This window comes from Cyanistes caeruleus, chromosome 2 (genome assembly GCF_971803275.1).
Source record: "Cyanistes caeruleus chromosome 2, bCyaCae1.hap1.1, whole genome shotgun sequence".
NCBI lineage: Eukaryota > Metazoa > Chordata > Aves > Passeriformes > Paridae > Cyanistes > Cyanistes caeruleus.
In genome coordinates, this window is record NC_141702.1 from 2,352,023 (window position 1) to 2,367,771 (window position 15,749).

General features: G+C 43.7%; 1 protein-coding gene across 2 annotated transcripts in view; it reads right to left on the bottom strand.

Moving 5' to 3' along the window:
• The window catches only part of INTS9 (integrator complex subunit 9), a 60,356-nt gene that overhangs the window by 14,823 nt on the left and 29,784 nt on the right, over window positions 1–15,749 (bottom strand). For both annotated transcript variants that reach the window (XM_086875528.1, XM_086875527.1), the window contains 4 exons: window positions 14,110–14,290; window positions 11,848–11,908; window positions 4,893–5,064; window positions 71–195 (listed from right to left, as the gene is read on the bottom strand). In XM_086875528.1, coding sequence (XP_086731654.1) covers window positions 71–195; window positions 4,893–5,064; window positions 11,848–11,908; window positions 14,110–14,290 — 539 coding nt within the window. The remainder of the gene's footprint in view (window positions 1–70; window positions 196–4,892; window positions 5,065–11,847; window positions 11,909–14,109; window positions 14,291–15,749) is intronic.

Genomic DNA, 15,749 nt, shown 5'->3' on the forward strand with positions numbered 1-15,749 from the left:
CTCACAATTAACTGATTTCATTTCAGGTGTGTGAAGAAACGTTAAGAAAAGGCAACAGAAAATTCATTACCTGGACTTCTTTGAGTAATTTAGACACCTGAATAAAGTTGAGTCTCGTGTCAATGGGACAGTAAACACATTTCATTGCCAAGGGCTGATAGGGAGCCAGGGCATCCAGGTAAGAGAAATCTGGTTCTGGAAAAAGAAATGTTGAAAACACTCAAAAAAGCCCCATTAACAACAAAAAATGCCCAATTCCTCTCTAATTCCAGTTTAGTCAGAGCTGTTGCTCAGTGTTAATTCTGGTACAGATTTCTCTTCCCTTCCTCCTTCCCCCACCCATTATTTTAAATTAATTTGATGAAAATTACGCCCACAATTAGTCTTACTTTAATCAAGCAACACAGCAATACTATTTCATTTGAACACATTATTGCATGATTTTTAGAACAAATTTAATCAAGACAAAAACATCACCTCTTATTTTTAATCAGATCCTGTAAAGGAAGGCAAAATGTAGACATTTTGAGTCTTGTAAGGTAATCCAAATGGCAAGTTGGTTTTCATTATGACAAAAATGCAGCATAAAGATGGTAATAAATATAAGTATTTATTATTTTGAATCTAAGTGCCAGGTTTTGACTGGTGGGAAACCAAGGGTTCTTCTATTACTGGATTAAAGGTTTGCCAGGGAAAAGTCAGGCACTGAATGGGCTTTTACTCCCACAGAGAATAATGAAACATTGAGAATACTACAGAAAAAGGTTATTTTTTTTTGGTGAATGACAAATGCAGATCTCAGGTGACACAGTGTAGGGTACAGGTAACCTCTTGATTCTGGGGGTCAGTCTAATGGTATGGAAAAGATTATGCCCTCTCTATCCCCCTGCTAATTGTGGGATAGATGAGACAAAGGGAATGCTGGAAAAGAGAAAGGGATGCATGAAAGTCTCATCTGCTGGATTATCCTGGACCACAAGGCCTCCAAGGACACCAGGCAGAGCCAAATGCAGTTCAAGCCTGGCTGGAACACAGCAGGAGGGATTCTGTGGGACCTGCTGAGGCTGTGAAAGGATGAACTTAAAGGAAACTGAAATTCAAAGCCTCCAGTACAGATTTAAAGAGCTATCTAGGATGTTCTGACATGGCAGCAGAGCAGAGCACTGGTTGGATTTCTCATGCAGACAGCAAGAAAAAAAATCTCCTTCAAACCTTAACAGAGCAAGTTCAGCACCAGCGTGACATCCAACAAAAAGACAAGTTAATTGCTCACCTAAAAATCTCAAAATCTCAAAATCTGCTGCTGGCTAAGCACCACTGAGCACAACGTGGGGATATTTACCCTGAGAGAACAGAACATGGCAGCAGGCAATGACACAAATGTTTGGAACTGCCAAAGAGATAATTTCCCCAAGTTTAAAGCAATTGTAGCTGCCTGGGAACATGAAAGTGAGTAATATTAACAAAAAATGAGCGCTGTACAAGGACGTGTACATGAAGCCATGAATCCACAAACACGAAATAAAAATTACACTGGGCAAAAAGCCATGTTAGTTAAAAGCAGATGTGGTGGTGGCAATGAAACAAAGCCTAAAAATATCAATGTAAAAATGGCATTTTATGTCAATTAAGTTTATTAGCAATGAATAGCAATTTAAAAATAGGAATACTGAGAAAGTTGGGAGCTGAAGAATGATCAGTGATCAGTTAAGGTTAAATAACAAGGCATTTTAAAATTCATTAGGGGAAAACAGAAAACTAAGTCAGGCAGAGGTTCTCTGCTAGAGATGTGCCGTGAAATTGTCAAATTTTAAGTTTAAAAAGTTACCAGAAGGGAGGTTCTCCATCCCATCTGGGGTTGTGGAAGACACAGAGATTTGCGACAGCATCTGTTCAGCATCTCTGAATCAGCAGGTTCAGAGAATGTACAGACATGGAGTCTTGGTCTAGGAATCCCATATAAAATCCAGTTCAAAGCCTCTCTGAACTTCTAATAAGGACAGGAGAGCCTTGGAAAATGGAGAAATTCTAATGAAGGAATGCCAGCACGGGACTTGGGAGATTTAGAATGTTAAAAACACAACTTGAGCTGGGCTCACATGTGACACACAGGAACTGCTGTTCTGAAACCACCCAAAGTCCCAAAGTCACCTGTCTGGAGGCAGCAAGTGCTTGTCAAGGACACATATTGACTTTTCCTGACAGAATCTCAGGTCTTTAGCTTTCCCCCCAAGACTCCTGATTTACTGCTGTGTGACACTGAGTTATAAAACCTTCCACTGTACAGCACTGACATGCTTGAGCTGGTTTTAACATCTCCAAGGAAGCTGGTTTTTAAAGGAGACTTCTTTATATTGTATATTCTCCTGGAATTTCTTTGTGGTTCAGCTGTATTCGATATTTTCAATCAATAATCTCCTCAATACTGCTCCAGCAGTGATGTCTGCAGGTGACACCAGCCAGCAGAGCAGCACCACAGTTCCCTCACAGCCAGGTCCTGGCTGCTTCAATTTATATTCTTGTTGTTGTTTTTTATATTACAGATTGGAAAGGTGGAGACTGACTTGTTCCTGTGGACTGAACAAGCAGTGTTCATTAACAATGCAGGATGGTTTGGAGTTTAAAGGTTTTATTACCACAAACCAGGAGTTTTTCACAGGAAAAGCTACAACATCATCTGCTCTCACACACTGCTCTAATGGACCGGGGTTCTTTCAGATCCACAGGAGATTTTGGCTTAAAACAGAAAAGTAATTAAATAATGGAAATCAGTGGCATCAGTGGAGGTTCAGATTCAGATTTTTCACTGGTACTAAGAACAGGAGAATTTAATCAGCTAGGAATTTCTATAGACACAGAATCATTTAGGATCTCTACAGTCATCAAGTCCAACTGCCAAACCCAGCACTAAACCCTGAGTGTTGTTCCAGCTGAGACAACCATAAGGAAATAGTCACAAGGCAGTAGGACCATCCTGCCCAGTGGATGTGCCCAGAGACAAAAGCCATGGATAGACAGAATTTATGAAAAAAAAACCATCATAAGCATCTGGAATCACTGTGCACTACAAGGTCACCCAGCTAAAGTAGCTCTCAACTGGAGTTTCATGAAGTACAAACTGGGAATGGATCTCCAAGACCATGACCTGCTGCACCTCCAGGCTGTCAGGAGTGACATTTGGATGCTGTAACAACCTGCCAGGGCCAGGCTCTGACAGAAGTGCTGGACTGCCTCAGTTCACTGAAGGATTAGGATCTCACACAGAAAGGTCAATTGCCTCTCCTTCCAGAAGACACAGAGGAAGAGTTCCTGCCATTAAAGGCCAGTTCCTGACACCCTGGGCAGCACATTCACAACGTGATTAATGCCACTGGTTCCCTGGGGATGCATGGAATACACACCCCAGCAAAGGCTCTGCCAACTCTGCCTTAATTGAAGTCCTGACTGGTGTAAAATTCAGTTTCCAAGACAATGCATATCCACATTGCAATTTTACCCAATTACTGTAATTAGAGAATGTCTCCTGAACTGCCTCAAAGGTCAGGAGGGATGGGCACTGCAGCAGCTGTACCTTTAGTGCTGTGGTACCTTGCAGAGTTTCCCAGCACAAAACCAGTCTGGATTTAAGTTTTCTGCAGGAACCTCCCCGTATCTCCCCTCCCACTGAATAGGGTTAATTTTACACTATAAATATCCCCAAATTGGTTTAACACTGTCATGATAGTGTCACACTTTTTGGTGCCAATATTGTGAAAGAGTCAAAGGGACTTGCTTGTCACTAGCCTCGAGTTCACAGTTTAAAAAGAAAGAAGGAAATAACCCTTTCCCAGCCCTCTTTTCTTCAGGTTTTGTGCTGTCCAGCAGCTTTCCTATTCACTAAAAATTGAAGGAAAATAAACTTAACAGTGGGACTCCATCCCACCCTTGCTGTGGGAGTAGGTTTGATTTGCTCCTCAGGGCTCTCCTCCCCAGTTCTAATTACTTTGTCCAAAAATCCACACCTTCTTTAGCTGGCTAAGTCATATAGAGCACACCTCCCATTATCCCAGAGCTCCTTAGACTCAAAATCAGGAGTAAGGACCTAAAGGATTTTCTTTGCCTCCTAAGATCAGGACAATGCCCACTGCAGGGCTTTGTCTGGGTGACACATCAGGTACAAACACACCTGCACAGAACCTCACTTGCAGGGAAGGCCTTGAAGGATTTTTAATCAGGGTCAGCACTGGAAGCAGATGGAGAGAAGTGGGGGAACTTTAAAGACCTGTTGAGCACTGAGAAAGGAAAGAGCTCCCCTGGGGAATGAGCCTGAGCTGTACCTTCAGCTACAGATGTGTCTGCCAGCCAGAAACCATCTGAACAAAGCTCAGCCCAAAGGCAGGAACAGCTCAGATCCCCGTGCCAGGTCTGTGTGGGGTGCACACTTCTGGGACAGCAGAGAGGACAGAAACCTCTTTAGAAACACTGAAAGATGAAAAGGCAGGAGAAAGGATGAGGAAAGGTTTGTGGTTCCACCGGAATATGGAGAAGTGTTTCTCCTTTCTGACCAGCATCCATTAGGTCTTGCCTGGGTTTAACTTGCAGCCAGCTGCTTTTAATTCAAAAATTAATTTCCTGTAGGCATTTTACTGCTGTGCATAACAATGATTTTGCTCAGACGTGGCAGGAATGGACTCTGCATGGCAAAGGTTGGCTCTGCAGGGCTACACTGAATTAAATGGCACAATAATTACATTTGTCCCTGCAGCCAGTCCTGGGGCCTTAATTTAGATAAGCTCCTACTGAAGTCAAAAACTTCTGTCCCAGAACAAATGAGTAAAGCCCCAGGGGTGTAGCCACACTTAACCAGAGTGCACAAACTGTTAATTTGATAATGGCATCAGCATTTTACTTACCTGTGAATATAACAGTGTTCAAGCTGGATTTTCCCCACAGCTCCATGAAATGCACCACATCCCCAAATCTGAGAGAGGGATGCCCAGTGAACACAACACAGGGCTGCTTGAAGTCATTGCTGAAGTCTCCATGGATGCTGGGATAATGTTTCAATTTGTTTGTCTGAATAAGCTGAAAGAAAAACAAAAATCCAGACAGTGCAACTTTTCATGCCTCTGTGCTTGAGTGTGTTTATTTACATGAGATTATAAATGTTCTACAATTTATTCCTAACTCATCAGGAGAGTCCCTTCCTGTATACCCCTTAGATTTTTCCAACAAATTTAGTCATGACTGTCATAAATGTTATGAAAAGGAAGTCAGAGCATGGGGCCAGGGGCCTCCAAGTCCTTGCTCTCACTTCTTTGGTACCAGCAGGATGGTGACTGGGAGGAAATTCTGCAAACACTCCCTGCTTCGAGCTCCCTGGAGTGAGCAGAGTGTTCAGCTGCCAAATTCACAATAAGCTCCTTTTTCTTATTTGCCATGTCTGCAAAGAGCTCTGGGCTCATGTTTAACCTGCTTTTCTTGCATCACAGCAGTACCAGGCACTTTTGCCTTCAGCAGGATGTTGCTGAGCTTCCCCCATCTAAAGGTTTCACACAAAATCAAACCTGCTGAAAAAGAACAGACTGACTTTCCCTTCCTTAACCATCTCTGAAACCAGCAATAAACATGAGCTGAGAGCAATAAGATGTTTTGCAGACACAGTGCAATCAGCTCTGCAGGTGGAACAGATTTCTTTACTAAGATGGAGAAGTTTATTTATCAAGGCACTTTTTGAAGAGTTTTGCTTTATTTCTCCTGCCACTGTTTTCTAATCTGCAAAACAAGGTGCAACTTAAAAAGCAATTTAATAACCAGGCTGTGAAGCACTTTCATGGAATATTTTGCGAGTTTCTTCCTTGGCAGGTACATGCTTCCATTTCCAGCATGAAAATAACTGTAAATACAGTTTAAAAAGCAAGGAATTTAGCACATGAAATCACAGACTGAACAGCTGAGAGAAAAACCATGGAGATAAAGAGTGTGAGGGAGGGAAGGGGGCTTCCTTTGTCAGCCAGTTTTAAAAGGAGGTTGGGCTGTTCAACAAATCACAGAATCTTGGAATGGTTTGGGTTGGAAAGGAACATTAAAGCTCATCCTGTTCCATACCCTGCCACAGGCAGGGACACCTTCCACTATCCCAGGCTGCTCCAAGCCCTGTCCAGCCTGGCCTTGGGCACTTCCAGGGATCCAGGGGAGCCACAGCTGCTCTGGGCACCCTGTGCCAGGCCCTCCCCACCCCCACATGGACAATTTTCTCCCTAACATCTCATCTAAACCTTCCCCATTTCAGCTTAAGGCCATTTCCCCTTGTCCTGTGTTACTTTTTACAATGGCTGATCTAAGGTGCCTCTATGGAAATGAAGAGAAACTGAATTCTCAGCAAGTTGTGCACCACAAAGCACCTCAGAATTCAAGGTTATGACACAATTCTGTAGATGCACATGGATCATTTCCACGTGGATCCTTGAATCATGGAGGAGGTAGAAACTGGACTACATTATCTGCAGTTTACAAGTAATAGCTAATTCCTATTTAATCTTCAAGAGGGAAATTAGAAAGAAAACACTCAGTAACTGCTCTGGCAGTTGATAGGCACTGAATCTCAAAAACATTCCTGCAATTGTACTGGTACAGATTTCTGATTAACACATCTGGAGTGCAGGGTTTAGAATCTAAAAATAGCTTCAGTAATAAAAACTGCAGTTTAAAACTAATTTGAATCCATAAAATACTGACATTTAAATGAACTTGCAGGAAACGACCTCAAAAAGCGTTTTTCTGTTTGTTTGGTTTTGTTTCCTTTTTTTCAGGGAAACCAAAAGTCTCAAAACTGAAATTGCAGAAGCAGTTTCAACTGAGTAAACTGGAAGAGGAGGATGATGATCTCTATTTCAAACATGTCATATGGATATGTGACATTCCAGGGGAAAACTTTTCCAGGGACAGGCAGATAGGTCTGGGAAAGACATTTCTACCGCCAGCACTGATCTAAGACACTCCTGAAAATCACAAACTGTTGTTCCAGCACCTTCTTTCACAGGTTCCTTCAAATGATATTTATTTATATGCAGCATTCAGATCTTTGGGAAGATGTGAGAGCAGCACTGGATGTGGAGAGCAGTGAACAGCTCATTTCCCTGCCAAACCTCCACAAACGTTCACTGCTCAGCAACATAAAAGCTGTATTTTCTTCAAAGCATTATGGAAGCTTCAAATCCCCTCCTATTGCTTTGTAAAGAGACACAGGAGCTATAATCCAGTTTTCAGGAGCTTGTTGGTGATGATTCTTTTTTCATCTTTTCTTTTTATCTTGCCAGATCTTTTCTGATAAGTCTGGTGAGGCTTCAGAGCTCAGCTCACAATCCCTGACTCTCACAGGTGGACAGAACAGGGGTGAAAGGCTACAAAAACAAGTTTAGAGCCACTCTACTCACTCCAGTGAGAAAGCAGCTGGTGGATTTTAGTGTCTATAGTAAAGCCTCTTCTCAAAAACCTCATCAAAAATACAGAACTGAACTTGCAGAACAGGTCCAACAAAATTTCCCAACTCATTAAGGGGGACTGAGTTTGCACTTTGGTTTGTGCAGGAGGGGTTTTGTATCTGCAGGGTGTGCAACCTTTGCTGTGCCATGGCCAGACCTCCAGCCTGGGCCAAACCCAACGCCTGGCATTGAGCCAGCCAATATTTCCACAGTGGGCCTGGTTTCTGGGAAGCACAAGCAACATTCAGAGCATCTTTTTATAGAAAAAACAACTATTGACTGAAAGCTTAAGAGATAGGGGCTGGTAAAGTACTGAATCAAGAGTGAGAGCTGCGTTTTTCTGCAGTCCCAAATGGTTCTGTGCTTCCCTTTAAAGCTGGAGACTTGATTTACAGGGTCAGCAACTGCTGCTATAAACAGGATAAATCTCCAGAGCCTTTGTGTACCCTTTGTTGAAGTGAGCCAAAATACACTGATATTTACTCTGTGTGTGTGTGTGTGTGCTCTGTATCCAGAATTCGCAACAGATGTGGCTGCTATCAGGGAATGAGAGATGCATTCATTACTTCACCTCCCTCACTCCATCAGATCAACACTAACAGGGGCTCAATTTTATCACAGAATATCCAGAGTTGGAAGGGACCCCCATGGATCACTGAGTCCAACTCCTATATGATAATATTTATAGCATAATTCTATAAACCAAACCATAATACTCCACAATCACCTGGCTGCAGGTATTTATTTAAATGTGTTATGCAGGAACTGGTAAATGGAGGAGGGAATAAAAGATGAAGAAGACAAATGCTGGTATTTAAGACCACAAAATCAATATTACTCCCACCCTGGCTCTTTTTTGAGTCAGAAAAAAGGGTTTTTGCAGCCATTTCTCTTAGATCTTGCTAACAGAATCCCTAATAAGAGCACAGTAAATCCAAATCCTCCCTCCACTGGCAAATACTGATCAATACAAATTACCTCTCAAATTTTATTGTTGCAGACATTTAGAGGAGTCTGGATTCACTTAGGGCCTGAAATTGTCCGTGTAAAGATCGAACAGAGAGGAACAATTCAGCCACAACAATTGAGTCATTCCTTTATAAACATAAAGCCTCCACCTCCACAAAAGGGATGGGGCAGAGTGTACAATCCATGGATCCCGTTAAAATGATCAAGGAGACCGCTAATTCCTCATCTGGGGCTGTGCTGGGATGGGATATTCCCGTGTGGAATTTGGTAAGATACCACATGTTGGTTCTGGGATACTAGAATAACAAATCTAAGCTAAACAAATTGCTGGTTTATTCTCCACAGTATTTCAGCAAGGCATTGTGGAGCTTCAGTCTGAGCCAATTTAGACAGTTGATCCTTGGATAAAATGGATAGAGGGGCTTGGAAGTGAAAATCACCCCCTGCATTGCCAGCCTGTGCTGACAAATATTTGGGATCTCCAGTTTTTTGACTTTGCAGTCAGAGCAACTCTTCCCTCAGAAACACCTTTAAAAAGATCTTTTAGTTAGTGCAGCAATAAAAGGCTTCAGGAGAGACTTCAACAAGAGCCTGGACACTCCATTCTCACTAACTTCAGCAGGAACTGATGTCCAAATCCATCCCTACAAACCTGGAGCACTTCAGCCCACATTCCTTGCTCCTAACGGAGGGAAAGCATTCCCTGTTCACTCAGACTGGATGTTAGGGAGCAAACTGCCACCACAAGAACTGTGCCAGGACTGTGTAGGAGGAGATAAGATGAACATCTACTCCTCCATTTAAGTGGAATTAAACAAGGAAGGAGAAATGTTTCAGGTACTCTGCAGAGCTGAACATGTGTCTGGTTTTATTCAGCAGAGCAGAACAAGGAACGAGTTCAAAACACGCAACATAAATCATAAAACAAAAATTTCCATGCAGAGAGAATGCAAAAGCTTCAAACAACTGAGTGTAGAGGGTGAGGAGAAATAAAAATAGTAATTGTAAAGACAATGAAGATGCTTTTATTTACCCTCTTGTGACAGTAATAAAGGCATAGTTAAGTGAAATGCCAAATACAATCTGATTAAAGGACGGAATTATTCTGTTCTACTACACATCAGGCACTGCTGGAACTCATTGCTACAAGGGACAACATTGAGGATTTGGGGGATTTTTTTGCCTTCTTTGTTTTTAAATCTTGCTGTTTATACAACTAACAGGAACATCAAATTTCAGGACCAGCAGCATGCTGGGCTGGGCTTGTTCTGTGGATAATTAGAAGCTTATTTCCTGGCCTGTCCCTCTCTGATGTATCATGCCAGGCATGTTATTAATGCTTCCTAAGAAGTAAGAGGCATGTCTGAGTAATTCCCTATTTTCCTCCAACAACTGAGCAGTTAAGCACATCTTTTCATGATGGGCAATTTCAGCACAGGTTACATTGCACAAGCCTAGCATTACTTTGAAAAAAGCCAAGCAATTCTCCACTAACAACCTCTCCGATAGAAACCATCATTCACTGTCTGCTTCTGATACTCATTAAAAATCCCCTGAAGTGCCAGTAAGCAAAGCTCTTGCCTGGGGGAGGGGGTTGTGGAGGCCCAGGGTTGTGCTGGGAAGAGGTTTTATGGATATTTCACACTGTGTGAATGAAATTCAGTGTCAGGTGTGAGATTTTGGAGATTTAACAAGGGACCCGAGGCACGTGCTGAACACTGGGCTGGGGGGCCCTGTCAGGGAGATCCCGTGGGATGCTCCATCCTGCACCTGGAACAGGCACGTTCCTCCCTCTGTGCAGGGAAGCTGAGCTGGGATCCACTGCTGGGAGGCCTTTCCTACATAATTACCCTGATCCACACAAGAAGCACAGAGCAGTTATTGCAAAGCTGTTCCAATAATTTGGCAAAATCTCACAATCAACAGGCCCCCGGAGAATATAAAACGTCCCAGGAATTAGAGGACAGAGTTATCACTCTATAAACATAAAGACCCATTGTATAAGATGGGTTAATTAATCCAGTCTTTGACAGCTGCATGTTTGGCTTCTCTTTTTTGGATGGGTTTTCACTTAAATCTGCCAGTTCCAGTGAATATTGTAAACCAGAATGTGGGATGTCAGTGAATCCAATGACACTGTGCATCAACAAGGACACCCCAAAAAGCAGGGATGGAGGGCAAGACAGAAAGCACAGCCAGCAGCAAGGCTGCAGAGCCTTGTACTCAGAGAATTTGGAATTGATTTATCAGTGGGAATGAATTTTTTGGTTATAAAATAAGTGGTGAACAGGTGGCTTGCCCTGCAGTCCACATTATTCTTGGTAACAGATTATACATAATTCACTGCACATCCTGCTTGAAACACATTCAAGCATCTGGAAAGAGTGAGGGCTCCTGGTCAGATCCTACTTCCAACAACGCCTTTGAAGCACCTACAGATGATGGATATGATGGCTAATGGCAATTTCCAGAACAAGTCCCTGGATGAGATATCTCAGAGGAAAAAAAACACCCAGTGTCTGTAAAAACACTGAATTTCTGGGCTCTAAAACCTGCCATGGCCACTCTGCACATCTCATCAAACAGTCTGGACCACAGCAACTAGAAGAGCCAGGTTTCTGCATGTCCCAAGGGGCTCAGTGGCTCACAGGAGTAGGATTTAGCCAAAATTCTCTGTCCTGTTTCTTCCTTTCCCAGCCTGCCTCTTGTTTACTTCGGTGGGAAAGCTACCTGTTCCCAGGGGAGAATTTCCTGTCCTGATACATGAGGTAACTTTGAAGGCACCAGTTATATTTATTGTCTGCTTGGCTAAAGCATCCCTTCAAATTTTAATTTTGTTGCAGGGAAATCCTCCAAATTTAGGAGCCTCATTTCTCTTTGCTTCATTACAATGCTCAAGTAATTTCATTTAAGACTGCCATGGACAGCACTCAGTGCTGTGAACTTTGAATTTTGATATCAAAATCTCTCTTTCAAGATACCATTCCTCCTGCAGCAGACATGGTGCCTGCTTCAGTGAGGGAGGAAGGAGCTGGCATGACTAAGCTGTCTCTGATAACAAGCTCTTAGTTTCACAGACTTGGAAAAAAACTGCTTGGACAAAGGGAATGCTCGTGGTTGCAGTTGATAAGAGCAAACATCCCACACCAGATCTCCTTCTGCGGGGGAAGGAGTGAGCCAGGCCAGCCTGTGCAAGTGATAGGCTGGAATAAACAGGGTAATTCTGGAGTTTAGGGAACACCATCACTCATTCCTCCCCCACGCTCCCAAATTCATCACAGAAAGCAAAGGAAAGAAACACGTTTATGAAAAATTAAACAAAACTTTAACAGCTGTAGAAGGGTTCATCAGAAAAACAACAACTACACTGTGTGGACTGTGATCCAGAAAGTGAACAAGACCATGGTTAACTCACCTCAGCATGGGGAAAAGGAGGTTCTGGAAGATACACCTTTGTTTGTTTGTTATGACACAACCTTTAAAAGAAAAGAAAATCAGCCAGAGTTAGAGGTGCAGCACATCCTGCAGCATCTGCTGCCATCTACTGTTACACTTTTGGAGAAAACTGGTTTGGATCTGAGGCACCAGGTGCAAAATCACCAATTTGTCCTGTTGCTGCCAGAGATTCTGGTTGGAGGTCCTGCACCTACAGGACACAACCCCTCAGTCCCAGCAGGATCACACCGAGAAGCTGCAGGGCAGCTGAAGGTAATTCTGTACACACTGGAACTGCACACTCTGCTGCTCAAGATAAATCTCTAACTCTGCATCCACAGTGGTTCCTCATCCAGATCTCAGCAGCTTCTGCAAAGCCAAATCATCTGTCAGCACAAAAATGCCACTTGCCTCATCCCACTTCTCGGCAGTGACTTGGTCCTTTTGCTCATTCTAATCCAATTCCCCCGTGCGTTTCATTATTGCAGTTCAGTGTTGGTGAGCTGCCTCTCCCCACGGCCCAAGGCTCACTGTGACCTGGCATTTTCCATCAATCACTTTTATCTTTAAAACAGATATTGAGAGCTGTTGATGAGCTCTACCCAGACTCCTGATTCATCCTATTACAGCAGCTAAAAAAAGCTGTTTGTCAGAGGTCTGGGTGACGTTACAATGATCTGCAGTGACACTGTCCTGGTGGCTTTTCTGGGAAGCACTGCCTGGCTCACACTTGCACTTTATTAAAAAAATATGAGCCTGGGTCAAACTAATTTTGATAAAGTCTAAGGGGTACTAAGAGCGAGGCATTTCCTTTAGTTGAGTAAAGGGTGGAATTAAAGGCTGGAATCCCTGAATATCAGACACAGTTCTGACCCCAAAATTCTATTTTACAGATGTTCACCCTCTGCCTCCATTTCCATGTAAATCCACCAGCTTTCAATCCTCTTTACAATCCTCCTGAGGGATCAATTACCACAAGATTTCCAGGACCTGTTTTTTCTTTCCTGAACTCCAAAATCTGGAGAGGAAGAAGAGGAGAGCTGCCTTATTGTATTTAATATTCTAGAGCATGTCTCCATTGGTAAGAATTTGGGAAGAGTTCCGAGTGGTTGGGTTCTGCTTTCCAGAATCACAGAATGGCTGAGGTTGGGAGGAACCTCCTGAGATCACCAAGTCCAAGCCCTGCTCAGGCACTCTCAAGCAGAGAGTGATCCAGGACTGTGTCCAGTTGGATTTTGATGTCTCCACAGCAAAATCTCCTGAGATCTCTCTGCACAGAGGCTGCAGTGTTTCACAGAATGATGGAATGGAAGGGATCTGAAGGATCATTCAGTTCCAACCCCCTGCCATGGGCAGGGACACATTTCACCATCCCAGGTTGCTCCAAACTCCATCCAGCCTGGCCTTGGACACTTGCAGGGGTGGAGCAGTCACAGCTTCTCTGGGCACCCTGTGCCAGGGCCTGCCCACCCTCACAGGGAAGAATTTCTTCCCAATATCCCCCCTAACCCTGCCCTCTGGCAGTTTAAATCCCCTGCCCTGATGGAATTCCACGTGTTTTGATTTGTTCTGCGAGCAGGCCCTGCTGAACAGACTGAGCCCTCACCCTCATTACTTCCCATCAGGTGTTTCTACACAAGGGTGAGATCCTCCTGAGCTTTCTGCTCTCCAGGCTGGAGAGCCCCCCCAGCCTCCCCTCATCTCCATGGCCCTGTGCTGGCCTCATTCCAGAAATCCCACATCCTTCTGGTTCTGGGGAGACCAGAACTGCACAGAACACCATCCACGTGGCCTCAGCAGTGCTGAACAGAGCATGATCTCCTCTCCTGACCTGCTGGCTCTGCTCTGCCTCAGGCAGCCCAGGACACTCTTGGCCTTTTCTTGCCATGGCTCAGCAAAATTAAGCCTTAAAACTCTATTTTGCTTGGCCAGGGACATCATGGTAGAATCTGGGGGGGCTAAGACTCGCAAACAAGCACAGCTAAAACTGTGACTCAAGTCAGGAACATAATTTACTCATTAGGGTAAGCACCAAAAGGCAGAGATTGAGTTTGTACATTCTATAGGAAATGATCCTAATTATAGAACATGTTCTCTCACACACACACACACCCCCTGGTGACTCCAGGAACGTGTTCACAATCCTAACCAGGTGTATTTTAGAATCTGTCAGGTAGAGATAACCTGCACCTGTCTCTTCCCACAGCTGAGGGTGCACTTGGGGCTGCCCTGGCACACCTACCACTCGGCAAAGATCTGGGAGAACTCCAGAGAGCTGTTGGCAACAGGTGAGATGAAATAAAAGGGGACGTTGGAGAGTCCTGCAGAGTCAATGTACTGATAGAGACACTCCAGCAGGTCGTAGATCACTCCAGAGGGGTAACAGGGAACCAGGACATTGCCTCCATTCCGGACAGTCATCGCTAAGGGAGACACAATGAGAGAAATCAACTCACCGAGTTCGTATTTAAACTTTCAATCAATTCCTTTCATCCAAATATTATATAAAACCAGCTTTTGCATGAATTAGCACAATACATTATGCACATGAGTTGGGAAGAAAACCTCTGATCATTAAATACATTTATTTCCTGCCTTCTCCAGGCTCAATGGAGCCATTCTACTCCTTTAGCTGGGGGGCACATGACAGCCTGAGCACATGGAAAACTCCTGACAGGAGAGGGCAGCCGTGCATTGGCACAGGAGGATAAAGGAGTGACACAAACCACCTCACATCAAAATAAACCCTGTTCCATCTCTCAGCTGCCTCCAGACAGGAAGGACAACAGCTCCCAGGTCTCAGCCAAAGGCACTGCAGATGGTGAGCTGTTCAGTGCTTGGATTTCAGATGAAAAGCCAAAAGTGTGGTTATTTCAAACAGCCCTCAGAGCTAGAAATGGTTGATGGAATGTTTGTCCTTTTTAAAAACTCTAAATTTTTCTGTCCTTTCTGTATAACAAGAGCAATTTCCAACTTGCAGGCAGCGTGGGACTAGATAAAAACGAGAAGAGAAAGGAAATATAGGTTTACTCTGTAACTGAGACAGATCTGAGTACAACAGCAGAAGCAAACAGAGCAAACATCACGTTCTTTTGGCAGAATGAATTACAAAAATACTGCACCTTCTGGGAAAGGAGAAATACTTTGTTCAGCTCAGTGAGCAATTTCACCTGTGGTCATGGGGTAAAACCATCCACTGCTGTTAACTGCAGTGCAGCAGCAGTTACATCATGCACCAAGCGTTCCACAAAAAGCTGTGGAAGAGCCTGAAAATACAAATATTGCATCCCCCTCCCCAAACCACTTTCTTGACTTCCCATTTCTTGCTGAGCTTTGTTGGGGTATGGATTTAGCACTTTAAGGGTCTTTTTGCCCCTGATGGGGCAAAATCTTCCTCAAGGAAGATTTTTTCTGGCTGAATGTTTAAGTTTTATGGAGTTCAGGGAGATGCACAGCCTAGTAGGATTTTTCACATGCAGTTGTGGTTGTTTTACTCCTTGCAGCAGTCAGTGCCTCTGACACAGTGCTATCAACAACTGCTGATCAAAGGCCCCTTGTTTATCACTTATAATACAACTGCAGGGTAGTGGATTTATTTCTCCAGGCCATATACAAACTATACCATCCAAATATTTGTGGAGATGAACAGCAATAGTTCACATTTGTCCAGAACTCGAGATGTTCCCAAACATCCCAGCAATGTGTGACATTATCCCCCTCACATGGGCAAATCTAAACTATCCCAGCTGTAAACAGGATGTGAAGAGAGCAATGGGGAGGTTAAGAACAACATTTTCAAAGCCATCTGGAGGTGGAAGTTGAGGCTGTGGCTCCAGGACCTGAATTTACACTCAGACATCATACACCCAAAAATTCTGCAGA